The sequence below is a fragment of the Perca flavescens genome, chromosome 15 (assembly GCF_004354835.1).
Source record: "Perca flavescens isolate YP-PL-M2 chromosome 15, PFLA_1.0, whole genome shotgun sequence".
Taxonomy (NCBI): Eukaryota; Metazoa; Chordata; class Actinopteri; order Perciformes; family Percidae; genus Perca; species Perca flavescens.
In genome coordinates this window covers 10,199,333-10,216,371 of record NC_041345.1, presented here as the reverse complement: position 1 = coordinate 10,216,371, position 17,039 = coordinate 10,199,333, and the positions used below count along the sequence as shown (strand labels likewise).

The 17,039-nt window shown below is 40.7% G+C and overlaps 3 protein-coding genes across 6 annotated transcripts; 2 read left to right on the top strand and 1 right to left on the bottom strand.

Moving 5' to 3' along the window:
- Positions 1–184: 184 nt before the first annotated feature.
- On the top strand, positions 185–6,243 carry mif4gdb (MIF4G domain containing b). Of its 4 annotated transcripts, none has more exons than XM_028598675.1 (6): positions 185–312; positions 1,131–1,250; positions 1,457–1,566; positions 1,854–2,009; positions 2,510–2,602; positions 3,988–6,243. In XM_028598675.1, exons 2-6 carry the CDS (start codon positions 1,157–1,159, stop codon positions 4,213–4,215), a joined length of 681 nt encoding a protein of 226 aa, XP_028454476.1. In that variant the 5' UTR covers positions 185–312; positions 1,131–1,156; the 3' UTR covers positions 4,216–6,243. The 4 variants fall into 4 exon arrangements, with proteins under 4 accessions (XP_028454476.1, XP_028454474.1, XP_028454473.1 ...); XM_028598673.1 differs by having other exon boundaries at positions 185–333; XM_028598672.1 differs by having other exon boundaries at positions 187–374.
- Positions 6,019–9,159, bottom strand: mrps7 (mitochondrial ribosomal protein S7). Its single transcript, XM_028598671.1, has 5 exons — positions 8,904–9,159; positions 7,277–7,468; positions 7,110–7,173; positions 6,851–7,018; positions 6,019–6,753 (listed from the first exon to the last, which is right to left on the bottom strand). Exons 1-5 carry the CDS (start codon positions 8,945–8,947, stop codon positions 6,532–6,534), a joined length of 690 nt encoding a protein of 229 aa, XP_028454472.1. The 5' UTR covers positions 8,948–9,159; the 3' UTR covers positions 6,019–6,531.
- On the top strand, positions 8,976–16,996 carry gga3b (golgi associated, gamma adaptin ear containing, ARF binding protein 3b). Its single transcript, XM_028598668.1, has 17 exons — positions 8,976–9,239; positions 9,791–9,875; positions 9,960–10,035; positions 10,116–10,214; positions 10,305–10,428; positions 10,511–10,614; positions 11,680–11,760; positions 11,951–12,088; positions 12,549–12,630; positions 12,725–12,850; positions 12,962–13,210; positions 13,592–13,674; positions 14,098–14,237; positions 14,483–14,769; positions 14,906–15,075; positions 15,331–15,441; positions 15,562–16,996. Exons 1-17 carry the CDS (start codon positions 9,173–9,175, stop codon positions 15,670–15,672), a joined length of 2,133 nt encoding a protein of 710 aa, XP_028454469.1. The 5' UTR covers positions 8,976–9,172; the 3' UTR covers positions 15,673–16,996.
- The last annotated feature ends 43 nt before the right edge of the window (positions 16,997–17,039 follow it).

The following is a 17,039-nucleotide window of genomic DNA, read 5'->3' as shown; positions in this document are numbered from 1 at the left end:
TGAGATGTGTCATCTCATTTCCGAGAGGGTCCTATATATAGTATTTTATAATATTATTTTTGGTGAAAACATTCAAAATAAAAGTTTCAAATTAGGCAGAAGTGTAGATACGTGTTGTGACTACGAGAATAAGGACGTTACGGCCGATACAGAAATAAATAGCCCTCGTTTCGTGGTTACCTGTTTTATACAGTCTGTGGTAGTTAGGTTTTTTTTGTCGAGGTGAAGAGAGGCAGAGATGTATCTTGCTGTGATACCTTAGCTTGGAGCTTTGAAAGGCTGCGTCGAGTTAAGTTACGTCTGCTGCTTATGGTCCGTACATCTACCTAAGTGGTATGTCCAGCTTAGATGTAAAGAATAGGCGCACATTTTAGGTAATTTTGTCCCTTATTTTTTATCGAAATGTAGCTAGCTAAGTAAAATAGACGGATTTTCTGTCAACTCGATATCTGGTAAACGTTAACACGTTTCTTTCTTTTGGCGGGCGGTTGTAGCGTAAATGTAGGTAACGTTGTGTTAAGTATAAAACTTGACGCTAACGTTACTCGTCTATAACGCTAACGTTAGGTTTCTGCAATTGAGAAGAAGCACACAAGCTAGCTAATGCTATATAAGTTAACGCTAGTTATCTATTAACGTTAGTGTGTTCACAACAAAACGTAAAATTGTGTTAACGCTTCATATTTACTCTCGTAAACCCATAGACAGTATATAAGAAGGATAAACCCAAATAACGTTACCCAAGTTGACGTTTTACGTTAGCTAACGTTAGATGTAACGTTAACGTAAAGTAGCGTAAGTTACGTAATGAGCATACCTCACAATTTAAAAGAATGCTTTGTGGTTGTGTTACATCTGTTGATTTTGGGGTATTGGGTGGCCCTTTGGTTGACCCGAGTGTGCCCATATAATCCCTCCTATCCCTCAGTGAATGAGCTGTGGCTGCAGCTAGTTTGATGACAGCACAGGATTTTGCCGTCATTGTTGTCACACAAATTGTTCTGCGGTCTCTGTCTGTAATGTATTTTGTGCCAAAGCCTGAAGTAGAACTTCAATGTGTGTGAAAAGCTTGCGTTACTTTTGAAAACCCCATCTAAAAGGCAGTAAATAATATCGTCTGATCTTTCCAGCGTGACAGTCTTAAGGTGTAATTTGGATGCTACCATCTATCATGGAAAACACCACTGATGACTACAGGATCCAGTCATTTGACCTGGACACACAGATGTTGCTGAAAACAGCCTTGAAAGGTTAGCATGTTATAGTCCTCTTATTACTGACTTATAGGAATTTCAGCATTCCAATGTTGCAAACGTCTTTAATACTTTTTGAAACCTTTCCTGCGTTGTCATGATGTTGTTGAGATGTAAATAAATAAAAGAACTCAGCAGCCACTGTGTAAATGATAAACATTTCAAACAATCTTTTTTTGTAAATGCTGTTTTGTTTCCTTCAGATCCAAGTTCAGTGAACCTGGAGAAGGTATCCGATATCATCATGGATCAGTCGTTAAAGGACCAGGTGTTCAGCAAAGAAGCTGGACGCATCTGCTACACCATCGTGCAGGTCCATACTGTTTGCAGTTTGATGGACTGGTTGTCCATTTAACAGTAGTTGTTATCCACATTAGTTTCTTTGATCAAGACACTGAGCACCATTAAGACAGAGGGATTTAAGAAACCAGAGCAGGACTTAGCCACATTCTTCATCCTCTTACCTTATTAATGCCTATTTGGTAGTTTACACTCGAGCAACAGGAGGCTCTTAAGCCAGCTTACCTACACTTCTATGTTTCCTAACTTTTTGTCCATACTCCACCTGTTTTTCTGACCTCTCTTGGTCACCGCGTGCAGGCCGAGGCCAAGCAGAACAATGGAAATGTGTTCAGGAGAAATTTGCTGAACCGGCTCCAGCAGGAGTTCAAGAACCGCGAGGAGACGAGGGGGCGCTCGTTGCAGGAGTGGGTGTGCTACGTCTCGTTCATCTGTAACATCTTTGACTACCTCAAAGTAAGTTATTGTTGTTTCCTGCTAAGGTAACATATGTTCAATATGTTATATTGTCTTAATTATAAATACAGAGCTGCATTGTTAAACAAGTCTGGAGCGTCTCAAAGCATCTGTAAAATGGCTTTCTTTTAGCTGTCACCTTGTAATGCCTTTGATTGTATCTTGTGTTCAATGTAGCAAAACACTACATGTGCCTCTCTTGTTGCTGCAACGTCTTGAAAATATGGCTTGTAAGTGTGGTTATACAGTAGAAGTGTTTAATATGACAGTGGTGGGAAAATGAGCCTGAAAGGTGTGGCCCTAGTTCACTTTCACAGGAACTCGGGTGTCATCCTTGATAACGGCCATTGTCGTTATTCACAGGTTGACTCTTTTATGGTGACAGTCAGGTGCTAATTTAAAAAAAAATTATTATCAAGGACTTCACACAGTTACCTTAACAAAAGTGTTTAACTATGATAGCAGCTGCTGTAAGCGCTCTCTGTTTGTCTGACATTTAGGTGAACAACATGCCGATGGTGGCTCTGGTGCATCCTGTGTATGACTGTCTGATCCGGCTGGCCCAACCAGATGCTCTAATGAATGAGGAGGAGGTGAGAAAGAATGTGTAGTTATTTTCTTTTTTATATTAATTAGTTTAGATGTTTATTTGGTAAACTACTTTTTCACTGTAAGCTCTTATATTGTGTTTTATTTTTATTTTGCTGATATTGATAAATATCATGCATGTGCAGACATTTGTCCCAAAAGTATTTAGGAGCACTTCCGATTTATAGGCCAGTGCCCTGGGTCACAGGCAATGGTAGCAATATTCCTCATTTCTTACTTTGGGAATGCACACACAGCGAGTTGCAGACCTGTGTGCCCCTCCATCAAGTCTCTTTTCCAGTACACTATTACCCCGCCAAGGAGGTCATGTTTGTTTGTCTGTCAGCAGGATTACAGAAAAACTTGGTGGAAGGGTGTAGCATGGGCCAAGGAAGAACCCATTACATTTTGGAGCTGAATCATGGGGCGGATACGCACATTTTTACAAACTTTTGTTAGCATTGTGAGATAGGGCGTGTGTGCTGCATTCATGTGGTGTTGGAATGATCAGACAAATGTTCAGTCAGTTCCTGACTGGGAAAAGTTGTGAGATAGGGAACACCTTGGCCAAGGTCTGTGCTCTTTGAATGCCCTTCTAGTTCACAAATGTTTTCGGCTATCTAATCACCATGGATACCAAGTATACAAAACATCATCCTTTTCTTAAAAAATACAATAATTACAACACCATCACTCTTCGTGGATACAAAAACTTTGAGAAAAATGAATGACCCTAAAGGCAAAACATGTAATATTACAAACATTTCTTTTCAGAGTATATCATCTTTCATCTTAATTTATTAATGGGTAAAAAGATTGAATATTCATCCATTCATCTTCGTCCGCTCATCCGGTGTCGGGTCGCGGGGGGAGCAGCTCCAGCAGGGGACCCCAAACTTCCCTTTCCCGAGCAACATTAACCAGCTCCGACTGGGGATCGGCGTTCCCAGGCAAGGTTGGAGATATAATCCCTCCACCTAGTCCTGGGTCTTCCCCGAGCCTCCTCCCAGCTGGACGTGCCTGGAACACCTCCCTAGGGAGGCGCCCAGGGGGCATCCTTACCAGATGCCCGAACCACCTCAACTGGCTCCTTTCGACGCAAAGGAGCAGCGGCTCTACTCCGAGCTCCTCACGGATGACTGAGCTTCTCACCCTATCTCTAAGGGAGACGCCAGCCACACTCCTGAGGAAACCCATTTTGGCCGCTTGTACCCTGATTGATTGAATATCCATTTTTCAAAACAATCAATATTATAAGGAACATTATAATTATTATAACATCCTTTGTTTGATAGTTTTATAAATATACGTGTACATAAGAAACCATACTTCCCGAGGGCGTCTTTATGTCACACATAGTCCCTGACATCTCCTGCGCCTCCCTCTGCAGGTGGACTGTTTGGTGCTGCAGTTGCATCGCATCGGAGAGCAGCTGGAGAAGGTGAACAGCCCGCGGATGGACGAGCTGTTCTTCCTGCTGCGGGACGGCTTCCTGCTACAGGAGGGCCTCACCTCCATGGCCCGTCTGCTGCTGCTGGAGATCCTGGAGTTCAGGGCTGGAGGCTGGCTGCTCAGCAGCACCGCCCACAAGTACTACTACAGTGAAATAGCCGATTAGGATTGTTGCGAAGACAAGGGTGCTGGGCAGCTGTGTTTGCAGGTGTGTTACCCAACCTTCAAGCACCTTGGATACCTCTCCTTAGGCGCCCCCCCCCCGATTATTAAAAAAAAAAAAAAAAACAGCAAATTCATGAAGGACAATCCTGCAGGTTTTGAGAAGATGGCGGTTCATCAACTGTAAAAAGACTTTTTGATTTTGCTGGGTTGTTCCATGCGTTTGATAATATTACTGAGACATGGTGCAGTGGATGTGGAATGTGCAATAGTTCACAAGGTGTTGAAGTTAAGTTAACAAGGTTTAGCCACATTCAGGTACACTTTGTTTGATGTTTGTTGAAGTTTGATTACAGCTAAAGAGGCTGAAGATTTTTTATTTTTTTTTAAATTGACCTTGCAGGCATTCCTTTTTTGAGAAAACATTTTAAAGTCCAACTTATTTTTTTTTTTTACCAAATCCAAAAGGACTTGGGACAGACATTCCAGTCAGATGCAAGCTGATTTGGTCCTTGCTTTACTTTTTATTGTTGTGTGACCAACTTTAATTAAAAATCTATATTTTAATTATTTAGTTAAATATTTTTCAGTGTAGAATTGACATTTTTACAAAAGGTTTGAAATGCAGTTCAGAGGACTTTTCTTCCTATTTGTCCTGTAGGATTCCTGTGTTACTGTTAGGTTATATTATGTTACATGTGTAAAATGCAGTACAGTGTTTGTTTCTTACTTCAGGGACTTTTTATTTTTTTATTTTTATGGCTCAACTTATAAATAGACCAAGAGATTGGTTCATAATTAAACTATGTTTCTACAGATAAGTCAATCAGATATTCAATACATTTCTGCAATCACAAGTTTCATTTGTTAAACAACTCGTGCCAAATTATAACAGCATCATCTAATACTTGTTAACAAAGCCTAAGCCCTTATCTTGTTTGTAGTTGAGGAGCTGGAGGACAGTGGTGGAAGAAGTACTAATGCCACAAAAGTAGCATTGCCACAGTAAAAGTACTCATTATGAAGAATGACACATTTCATATTACTGCATTCTTACTATTAATGCATTGATATGTAAATACTTTGCATTTAATATTGCAGCTGGTCAAGGCAGGGCTCTTTTAAATTACTTTATAACTGCAGGGTAGCTTGTGAATTTCCCCTCATGGGATGCATTAAGTTCTATTTGTTGATCATATTTTGTATTATTAGTCTGAAGCTGCATATTAACTTTAACTAAAGCTGTCAAATGTATGGCAGTAAAAAAAAAAAACCACTGCCGGAGGAGTAGGTATTTATCTTCTCTTCACATATCAGGAGTATAATGCTAGTAGAATTTGTAGTAGTTTTCCTTTGAATTTAGCACCACCAGCACTAGCTACACTACAGTATGTAGCTGAGCTCAGATTTGCATTGGAGTCTTTAGTTACCTTTTAAGAACCTCAGTGATGGCTTTACAGTCCTCAACCAAAGCTGTGCCTTGGATTCCGACAGACACAAGCAAAGGAGACACGTCATGTGGCTAAAATGTTACATCTCTTTGAAAAGGCATTGTTTAAGAAGCTGTACTTGTAATTATATGTAAATAAGTAAAGCTTAATATAAAAATTGGCAGACAAATCAACCTCTGATCAATTCAGACAAAGAATCCTCATGTTAGAAAATAATTTGATTAAAAGCCCAGGCATGGTAAGGATTTAGGAAATTGTGTAAGATTTCACCAAATCCTTTTTTTCTTTTTATTATTTGTTTGAAGATTTCTATACAAGCTTTGGTATTTTTGAACACCTTCAGACTAAAAACAAACTGATGTAAAATGGGTTTAATAATGCATTACACTGATCATAAAGAGTTAAATTAAAAGTTTGAACGCTGTAGACACCAATATTCCCTTATTGACAGGGTACAGTACTGACTGCAATATCTATTTATGTATTTTATTACATTTTTACTTTACTCAATTCCATTTTGTATGGTTGGGTTGAACAATTAATGATGATGTATTTCTTCTAATAAATCTTGGAAGATTTTCCTTAATTGTGTGTTTATTAACAATACAGCTGAGCACAACTACTGTATATATGCAATGCAATTTCTCAATACAAAAAGTGACAGTGTTTAGTCTTTATATTTCACTGATGTCCTATAGCACTTTTTACAGTGTAGTCCTCCCTCCAAAGGGTTTTCACGATGTTCACCGTTTACAGAAGCGCTTCGAGCAACAAAAAAAGGTGTAGCTGTTATCTTCTGTGACCCTTTGTTGCCAACACATCTGTCCCGTCTTTGAAACATTTGAATTTCAGTCCTGAGGGGTTTCTCTCTACCACCAGCGGTAGTGGGCGTAGGCTCTGTTGGCTTCGGCCATCTTGTGCAGCTCGAACTTCTTCTTGATAACGTTGCCCTCCTTCACAGATGCTGCCAGCAGTTCCTGGGAAAGTTTTTCGTACATGTGTGTGCGTCGGTGTCTGTTGTCCCTGCACTCTGTGATCATCCATTTCATGGCGAGGTAGCGACGGCGGTTGTCAGTCAGAGGGATGGGCACCTGAGTGGGATGAGAACGGGGTGGTTGGCACAAGATCAACAACTGTTTCTCAAGACCTATCAATTTAACAAAAGAGCTAATCTGCCTCATCGCTCACCTGGTAGTACTTTCCACCTTTCTGTATGCTGGCCAGTCCAACGACAGGCTTACAGTTCTCCAGAGCCTGGTGAAAAATGGTGTAGGGGTTACACTCAATCTCCTCCTTCTTCCCTTCTGGAGCTTTATGGTATTTCTCCACCTGTTTCCTCTTTATGCTCTCCAGGGTCTGGAAGCAGAGAGAGAACATGTGGTAATTTGTATACTATTACAGCCAAACAGCAAATCTTTGAGACTGTGAACAGTGTTGGCTTTCTTACCTGTGTCACGATCTCTCTGGCCAAAACCTTGTTTCCATCCGTCATTAACATGTTGATGAATTTACTGAAAAGCAAAGACAAAAAATGACAATCTGACATGAACTCTGTGATGCACAGCTTTGACTGAACACGCGACCAGCTGCAGTGAGCTGGGATGTCTGTTGTACCTGAGGACTGGGTCGCTGAAAACAGAGCTGCTGACTCCACTGGTTGCTGCCTTGATGGGTCGGAGCGCTTTGAGCTCCCGCTGCGCTTTCTCCTCATTACTCAGCTCCATCTCCGGGGTGCTGTAGGCCTCCTTCCTGACCTCTGGCTCCAGATAGTAAGGGTTGTATCTGCTCCACCTCACTAGGAGCACTCTGCAGAGAAAGGACAAGTAAGAGAGCAGAGTTTCACAAATTACTGTGAGAGTTTATGTGTGTGCAGTGATCAGGATTTACTGGCTGTGAATTGTCAAATTTGCTGGTTTTTCCTGTTATTTATAAAAAAAATCATCAAATTTAATTACATTTCTTTCAGGTTTGGACTGTTCCAGTCAGACAGAACAAGCATTTTGAAGATGTACATGTTTACTATTTTCTGACATTTTTAGAGATCAAATGATTAGTTCAATGACTGAGAAAGTATTCAGGAGAAAGTATTTGTTCTAAAAAGAATCGTTAGTTGCAGAATTAATTGATTTAATTTTATCGTGTTATCAAATACAATTTCCAAACTTTTTAAATTGCATGTGTGTGAAGGACTGCTGAAATGATTAGTCGATCAACAGAAGATTAACTCTTAATAAGGATTTGCTGCATTTCTCAGTTTTATATATACTAGTGCGGTGCCCGTTGAAAATGTGCCTGTTTGGAAACGGCCGATTGCTTGGCCTGTGGTATTGCTGCTTGTAGAATTCGTCAAAACCAAATTGTACCCCAATATTACTTACAGAAGGACCCCAAACCACTTCATATGCAACTCCCCTGTATACCCTACTACTGACTTACAGTGTAGGCTACGTCTACATCAGAGGAAGACATTGTACTACTATATTTACCTGACAGCGGTTAGAGCAGCAAAAGCCATGTGTGCTTCTTTTACCGACAATATCTTTTGCATTTCTTATTCAAACAACGTCAAACTGCACTGCACTTACTCATGCCTGTAGCAAGACATCTGTCAAGTTTGAAATCCATCGACTAATGGTTCAAGAGATATGCGCTTAAAACACACAGAGAGAGAGAGAGAGAGAGAGACAGACAGACAGACTTTCCTGCAATTTATTAATAGATTTATAGATAGATAGATAGATGGATAGATAAATAATTGTAAATTAAATAACGTACTATTGGTCAAACAATTTTAATTTGTCCCCTCAGACTTTGGAAACGGACCTTTTTTTGCCGTTTTAAAACATTTTATAGATTGAACGATTAAATAAACAAAAACATAATCGACAGATCAATCGATGATGAAAATAAGACATTTTGCTTTGTTCTGTTAACGTGTGATGGGAACATGTCATTATTTTAGACACGTTACAGAGTACATCGTTGATTTGACTGATTAAAAAAGATCGAAACTTAAAACGGATCAATAAATAAGAGAATGGTTTATCACAGCCTTGCTACTTCACATTCAGATTTTTAACATTAGCGCTACTCGCTGTGCAACCGGGTACTTTACATTGTCGTTTCGATAATGACTGACACCCACAGCCATAGACAGTATACAAGCCCACAGAACAGAGATATTAAACAGATAGCCAACACCACCTGTTAATTGTTTGTGTCTTTTTATGATTAGAATTACCTTGGTGTCCAAGGTTTTAATAATCCCGAGATGGAAGCAGCCATCTTGAAAATGTGGAGTCAGTTAGGACCCCAGGTTAGTACCTCGTGCACATGCCTTCGGAATAAAAGCATTAGCATTTCATTCTGAAGATTTTAAATTAAACACCGAGGCGAAACGAAAAAAAAAATACAATTGTTCGATGTTAGATGCTGTTTCGTCTTTTTCCACACAAAAAAAATCCGAGCAATAATTTTGGACTCTCGCGCACACGCTGGTGACGTCACGCGATGTTTTTACAATGTGTTTTTAGTGCTATGGCGTACCAGGAAGGGGAGTCGCTCGAATCTTGGCTCAGTGAGTGATTAATCCCATTTTATGAATTAAATAATGTGTGTAATTAGCTAGATACATTGACAAGGGCAGGGCAGGACATCCGTTAGTACTGGAGCTGATAGCTGACATTCAGCTGCTGAAGGAAAGCTAATATAGTGGGTCCTGGTTTACAGTCAACTGCATCATTAGCAGGATGGGTGGAGAGCTTTAATAAACACGGTCTGGGTCACATTTACCAGTAACCGCTCAGTGTGTGCAGGGATTGTTCAGAGAAGCTCTACAGATAGTTGTCCCTCAGTATAGTTGCAGCTGTTGGACAGAAAAACTGTTTGTCTGAATGATGAATGAGCAGCACTGCTAATGCCATGACAACTACATCAGCAATTACATAGAGGAAGGAGGACAACAATTGCTGCATTGTTATGTTGATCACAAGACTCACCGGAAGCCATATTTTCACTAGGATGTGATGTGTGCATTGATTCAGATATGTTATTTTTACATAATGCTCCTCAAACACACCAGTTACTGTAAGTTAGTGTAGGCCTAATGTAAATGTCTTTCTCTAACAGATAAAGCCACCCATCCGACAAACAGACAGGAGGACTGGGAGTACATTATGGGCTTCTGTGATCAAATCAACAAGGAACTGGAAGGGTATGTCTGTGATGTATTTTGCAAACCATTTTTTTTGTAGTCACCAACAAGAAAAAATGTGTCATCTGGAATTTCTTCTTGCAGTCCTCAAATAGCTGTGACTCTGCTCATCCATAAAATCTACTCACCACAAGAATGGGAAGCTCTTCAGGCTCTGACAGTAAGAAATCATTCACCTAAATATTAACAAGCACCCTTTTTTTCCTCAACATGGCTTAATTTTAACGATTTTATGTACAGGTATTGGAGGCATGTATGAAGAACTGTGGGAGAAGGTTTCATAATGAAGTCGGAAAATACAGATTTTTGAATGAGCTGGTTAAAATTGTGTCTCCAATGGTAAGCAGTCTCCAAATTGGTTTATGTGAAAAGTATGCTGACTGTAATGTCCTACCATCCAGGCTCTTTTTAATCACCTCTTGTTTCCAGTACATGGGGAAGAGTTCACCTGAGAAGGTGAAGATGAAGATTATAGAGATGCTGTACAGCTGGACGGTGGCTTTTCCAAATGAAACCAAGATCGGTGAAGCCTACCAGGCGCTGAGAGTACAGGGTGTGTTGAGATCAGTTAGATGGCGCGATTAACATGATGCATGTGAAAAAAGACCTCTTATTATCGTCACTTTCCTCACCAGGCCTTGTGAAACAAGACCCGGAGTTACCGCTGGACAAGACTCTGATTCCCTCTCCTCCGACACGACCAAAACATCCGGTGTTTGACAACGAGGACATGGGCAAGGTGAGAGATTGAAGGAAAACTACATCTGTTTATTTTTATTTTTTTTATGTTTATTTGTATAGGGACAAAGTATACAGCAGAAACCAATGCCACACACCCCAGCATTTACAGCCTAAAATAATCTGCAATGCCCATCATTAAAACAAAAAATCGTAAAGAGACAATACAAAACTCACAAACTCAAAACTCAGAACTCAACAGACAAAGCAATACAAAACTCAAACTAATAAAACAAAGCACTATAAAACAAGAAGCACCAGATCATTCATGACTACATGACTGCTCCCTCTTCTGTAATGTTGTGATTCAAACAGGTTGTTTTACATTTGAAGGAACTCAGGAAAATAAGGAAAGAAAACCTGTCCTGTCATAATAATTAAAGGTGCTCTAAGTGATGTGACGCGTTTTTTAGGCTACAACATTTTTCGTCACATACAGCAAACATCTCCTTACTATCCGCTAGCTGCCTGTCCCCTGAACACACTGTAAAAAAATGCGGTCTAACTGACAAGAAGGAGCTGGTGGAGCCATCACTGCAGCAGCGTTGGCACGTAGGCTACTTCCACAATGCACATTCATGACTGTTACGTGTGTGTTTTATTATTTATTATTGTTGCTCCCCTTTTCCCCTGGGCTTTACTTTGGGGTCGTAACAATGACTCCACCAGCTCCTTCTTGTCGGTTATTGGCTGGAACTCTGTTTGTTATGGTTCGTTGTGCAGGTCGGCGCAGTTTGTTTTTGTTGCCGTTTGTGGAGCCTGGGCTGTCTACAGAGACCGCGTTTTTTTACAGTGTGTTCAGGGGACAGGCAGCTATATGTATGTGACAAAAAATGTTGTAGCCTAAAAAACGGGTCACATCACTTAGAGCACCTTTAATGTTTGCTTTGATTGATTAAATGGATTCCCAAGAAAGGACATCATCACTTTTTCAGACTCCTGTCTGCTTCTCCACACTCTGTGTGTGTGTGTGTGTGTGTGTGTGTGTGTGTGTGTGTGTGTGTGTGTGTGTGTGTGTGTGTGTGTCTGTCTGTGTGTGTGTCTGTGTCTGTGTCTTTCTCTTTAGCTGCTTGCTGAGCTTCTCCGGAGTAAAAATCCAGAGGACCTCCAGGAAGCCAACAGATTAATTAAAAACATGGTGAAAGAGGTAAGCGCTCTATGGACTGCTACATTTGTATCACAGTCTCACACTGCTTGCTATTATTGGGGCCACATAAAATTAACTTATTCAACTGTTGAACTAAAATAGTTTTGGCTTAGAGTTTTGCCCAAGTTGATACTACTATAATATTTTCATATATGACAACACGCACGTTGTGTCTTGTTGTTTTTGTCAGGATGAGGCTCGAGTGCATAAGGTTACAAAGCGTATACACACACTGGAAGAGGTGAACATCAATGTCAAGCTGCTGACGGAGATGCTGTCCCACTACAATAAAGACAGCTCCTCTGACTCAGACAAGGATATCATTAAGGTGTGTGTCCGTGCACTAATATACACACTCTCACAAATTAGATAGTAAACTGTAATCCTTACCTGCAAGAAAGAAACTGGAATATGTCCCTCTCATAGCGGGAAGGAATTTAACAGATTGAGGAATATTTAAAAACACCCTCTTGTCCAAGCCATTTTGATTGAGTTCTAGTGTCTAATATTGACGCTTGGCTTATCTGAAAGCAACCAATCAGCTCTAACTCAACTCTGTCATCATGAGAAAGTTAATTTGGCACACATGTCATTTCATCTTTTTTCCTTTCAGTTTCATTTGCAATAATGCAATCAAAGGCAGTCAGAGTGATACACAATTAGTACTAGCTAAAGTTATTTTATATGTTTTCATTGTGATGTTTAAGTAAGTAAACTGGCTTCACAAACTAATGAAATTCCAACAACACCAGCTGGTGTCACAGCACCTCCTTTGTTTTTCCTCCCAGGAGCTCTACGAGCGGTGTGACAAGCTGAGGCGTGCGGCTTTCAAAATGGCTACTGAGACAGAAGACAATGACACCAGTTTAGGTTTGCTTGTTTGGTATTTTCTCTATCTAAAGAAGCACTGCCTTGACATTTTGATTATTTCCTTGTGTATAATCTGTAACCCCTGGCTCCTCAGGTGATATCCTGCAGGCCAGCGATGACCTCTCCAGAGTCATCAACTCCTATAAGAAGATAGTTGAGGGGCAGCCCATCAACGGTGACAGCGAGGAGCCTCGCTCTACAGCCGGTCACGGCGAGAGTGGTGAGAAACATTTCCTAATTATGTTTTACATAAAACCATGTTTGTTAATGCTCCAGATATCCTGGCGTTGTGTGATAAATTCAGCAGCTGTAATCGATCTTCACTCAACAGAGACCACAGATACGCTGATCGACCTCACTGGCCTCGACACTCCGAGCCCTCCTCAACCTGCCGCCCCTCTTTTTCAGTCCTCAAATCTTGTTTCCACCAATCCTGCGGCTTCCCCCATCCCTGTCCTGCCACCTCCTCCCAAACGTCCGGTCGGCTCCCATGGCAGTCAGAGCAACAGCCCGTGTCACCCCCCCCTCGACAAGGCCTCCGCTGCACTCTCTCTCCTTGATGATGAGCTGCTGTCTCTAGGTAGTATATCCTTATTGTGACTTGTTGAGTTAAAGGAGCAATTCGTCATTTTGGGAAGAACGCTTGGCGCCTGGCTCTCTAACAAAAAATCGGCCGACCAGCACCTTTTTAAAGCTTACTAAAAACATGTAATATCTCATGTGTTAATTACTGCACCTACTTCCAGCCCACAGATAGGCTGATTAATAAAAAAAAAAAACTTTTATTGTTTGGATTAAACAAACGAGACATAATAGGTTGACATGAGATAATGACTTTTCCCCGTTTTTCAGTCTTTAGGCTAAGCTAAGCTAGAAGTTTCCTTGAAGTCTCATAAATAACTGCATTAAAGATAAAGGATTTTTATTTCTTTTGACGATGCAAATGCATGTCTTCTTTCAGGACTGAACGACCCACCTATCTCTCTTAGCAGCCAATCAAAACCCAAGTTGAATGAATTGACCAATCAGTGGACTTCCTTGCAGGTACATCTACTGTAAAATGCTTTGTGAGCAACTGACTCCAAACCACAGATTGTTAGTCATGTGTAATATGTGACAGGGCTGTGCAATTAATCTAAATTTAAATTGCGATTACGTTTTTGGCTCCTAATGATCACAAAAACAGAATAATCGAGAAAAACGATTATTTTGCACATTACGTTTTGCAAGTAAACTCTTATTTTGTCTTGTGTTCTGAATGAAATAAAAATGTTCAAATAGGAAAAGTATTAAGGGAAATTTCCCAGTTCTTGGTGTTTTCACGGTTGATTTGTTTAACTTTTTAATAATTGCAACATCTTTCCAAAAGTCAATGAGTAATCATGTTAAATAATCGTGATTATGATTTTTTTTCCATAATCAAGCAGCTCTAACAGAAGAGGGTAAATGATCTGATCTCCTCTGCAGGCTCCAGCTTCAGGTGTGGATATGTTTTGCAGTGTAGCTTGTTCAGGTCCTGCAGTGCCTCCAGCTGAACCAGCTGCTGCCACACACAGTCTACAGAACCTGCAAGACCTGGCCATGATGGACTTTTCAGATCACAAGAGGTAAAGATTCATCTACAGTGTTTTTCTCTCCACTGGAAATTGGAAAATCCCTGCTTTCTAACAAGTTGAATAATAGCAAACATAGCAATTTCCACAGAAATGTCTTATTACGCCGTTGTTTGTGGACATTTTGACAGGTTTGTGGATTTATTTTGTGCACAAAGTTTAGTAATTTTGGTGCTCTTAGTTGACCAGTCTACAGTACTTTTAAGGTCTCAAAGCAATCTATTAAATGTGATTTTCAGTTTGTCCATCAAGATGACGGCCAAAGGAAGCAGCTTCGGGATGCCTGCAGCAGCACCTTCCCTCATACATGGGCAGGGTTCTCCTTCTTCACCTTCTTTTCTCCAGGGTACGATGCCCGGCTCCCCTGCTCTGTCCCATGCCAAGGCCCAGAGCCTGGGCTCAGCCCCGGGCAGCCCGCTGTTCCGCTCTCTATCCCCCTGCCACCCTCCCCTTCAGGGCAGCCCGGCCAGAGCCACAGACATCTCCCTGAGCAATGTGCACGTCCCTCTGGAGGCCATCAGACCGAGTAAGGACATGAGGGAAGAGATGATGGGCTCGACTGGTTAATGGACAAATTATTTAAAAATATAAAGCTTGATATAAACTCTTTGAGCAGCTCATGTCTGCCTGTTCCTGATTGGCTGTGCCCTGTCTGTCCTCAGGTAAAGTGCTGCCTGTGACGGCCTACGATAAGGACGGTGTTCGCATGCTCCTCAACTTTGCATCTGACTGCCCCCCCGGCAGGCCTGACGTGTTGGTGATGGTGGTGTCCATGCTCAATACAGCACCGTTGCTTGTTCACAATGTGGTACTGCAAGCGGCTGTTCCCAAGGTAGAGACATGTATTCCTCGGTCAATTCAGGTTTTATGTTAAGCTGCAGCTGATATGTGGCTTCAGCAGTCTAAGTTAGCCATATCTTTCAGAGGTACATTCTTTTTTTTTTTGCGCAAATTTTACTTTTTGTGTTACTATTCCGCTACCACAAACACTGTCCGTGGAAACACAAAGACTTGAAGAAATTTAAATTATGCTTTAATAAAAGGTATAAAAAATACAGTGCTGACTCCTCTTTTCATCCTCCATCAGTCAATGAAGGTGAAGCTGCAGCCTCCTTCAGGAGCAGAACTGGCACCATTTAACCCTATCCTACCTCCAGCCTCCATTAACCAGATCATGTTGCTGGCCAACCCAACAAAGGTAGGTGACACAGTAACACTTAAGGACATAAATACACAAACCACAAAGACTTTTGGAGCCACACAACTTTGAGGACGATGCTGATGATGCTAAGAGTTCCTTGTGTGTGCGTCTTCACAGGAGAAGGTGCGTCTGCGCTACAAGCTGGCTTTCACACTAGGAGAGCGTCTGTGTAACGAGGTTGGAGAGGTCAACCAGTTTCCTCCACCAGAGACATGGGGACATCTATAGAAGTGTGCAGGCCTGCTGCCACTTAGCAGGGACAGGCTGCTTCGTACTCCATGAAGGGGTGTGTGCATATTTACATTTACCCCAGAGAGAAAGAAGGGGAAGGTGGGGAAATTCAGCTGCACTCTGCCTTTCAGCTTCACATTCCGTATAGTTGTTAATTTGGCCATTGTGGTTACAGGCAGTGAGAAGCTAACAGCAGACACAAAAGTTGTATTTACATAGTGCTTGTATACTTTTCTGCAAAAAGCTGGCAAGTAAGACAGCCATGGTGTTTACAGGTCGATGGAACTAACATATTTTAATGGATTTTCCCCAAGATGAACCTAACATATTTGAATGTACTATAAATAACCAGTGCATTAGAGCTCAGACCTGACTGATGTGATGGATTATGTTTGTAAAAACAGAGCCTAAGAAACAACAGTTACAGATACAAAAGCTTTTATTTATTCCTCTGGCTGAGCACTTTCTTAGCCCACAGAAAATATACTTGAATATATCCAGGAATTTGAAAATGGCATGTCTTCGGATGAAGGTAATCTGAAACATTCATTCGTTAAGTAAAAAGTACTGTACTGATTATTTCAGCCATCAAGAGTTTTGACATGGTTATCTATTGTACGAGTTAACGTAGCCCTGTTTTAGATTAGTGGACCAACAATATTTAATGTTGTGCTGTAAAGGCAACCAACTGCACTTAAGATGGTTCATTCTTTAATTACAAATGTCATGACTTCAGTCTACTGAGTCCAATTCTGAGTTTTATTTCAAATGATTTTTTTTTTTTAAATGAATGGCAATTGTCTGCATTTCAGTCATGATTTTAGCAGTGGATATCCATATTTTTGTTCTGAATTTAAAAGTTTTAAATGTATACTCTTCTATCAGTGTCAGTATTGAGTATTTTTGTCATATTTATTAATTTCTGTTGTGTTAATAGTATTTCAGTGCATCACTGAACCTAGAAAATGTGAACTGAAAGCTCTAAATTTGTTAGCTTGAAAAAATGGAAATCTGTCACCAGGCAGATAACTTGTGTGTTCAGCAGTGGGAAAGAGTGGAACTGTGCTGGGAGTAAAGTTTCATAAATCAGTCCACCCAAACCTCCCTTAGGTCCCTTCTCTGGTGGTCCTCAACTCGTCATATGGGATGTACAGAAGTGTGTGTTTAATGTACATAGTGTGTAATGTACCTATTGGTTTGTTGTATGACAAGTTATGTGAACAAGTGACGTGTAGATGTTGGGAGAGTGTTGAGGTCTGTACATACTGTATGATGTGCCATTTGTTCACTACATCAAAAAATAAATATTTCTTTCAATGGATGTCAGATGTTCTGAGGTTATTTAACTTACTAAAAGTCAGATT

Bases quoted from the DNA above. Each gene is read 5' to 3' on its own strand.
- mif4gdb (XM_028598675.1), top strand. From the start codon at position 1,157: ATGCTACCATCTATCATGGAAAACACCACTGATGACTACAGGATCCAG. The intron at 1,251-1,456 runs GTTAGCATGTTA...TGTTTCCTTCAG, and splicing joins GCTGAAAACAGCCTTGAAAG to ATCCAAGTTCAGTGAACCTG. The intron at 2,603-3,987 runs GTGAGAAAGAAT...CTCCCTCTGCAG, and splicing joins CTCTAATGAATGAGGAGGAG to GTGGACTGTTTGGTGCTGCA.
- gga3b (XM_028598668.1), top strand. From the start codon at position 9,173: ATGTTTTTACAATGTGTTTTTAGTGCTATGGCGTACCAGGAAGGGGAG. The intron at 9,876-9,959 runs GTATGTCTGTGA...TTCTTCTTGCAG, and splicing joins ATCAACAAGGAACTGGAAGG to TCCTCAAATAGCTGTGACTC. The intron at 12,089-12,548 runs GTGTGTGTCCGT...TTTTCCTCCCAG, and splicing joins CAGACAAGGATATCATTAAG to GAGCTCTACGAGCGGTGTGA.
- mrps7 (XM_028598671.1), bottom strand. From the start codon at position 8,947: ATGGCTGCTTCCATCTCGGGATTATTAAAACCTTGGACACCAAG. The intron at 7,469-8,903 runs GTAATTCTAATC...CTTTCTCTGCAG, and splicing joins TTAAAACCTTGGACACCAAG to AGTGCTCCTAGTGAGGTGGA. The intron at 6,754-6,850 runs GTGAGCGATGAG...CATCCCACTCAG, and splicing joins AAGGTGGAAAGTACTACCAG to GTGCCCATCCCTCTGACTGA.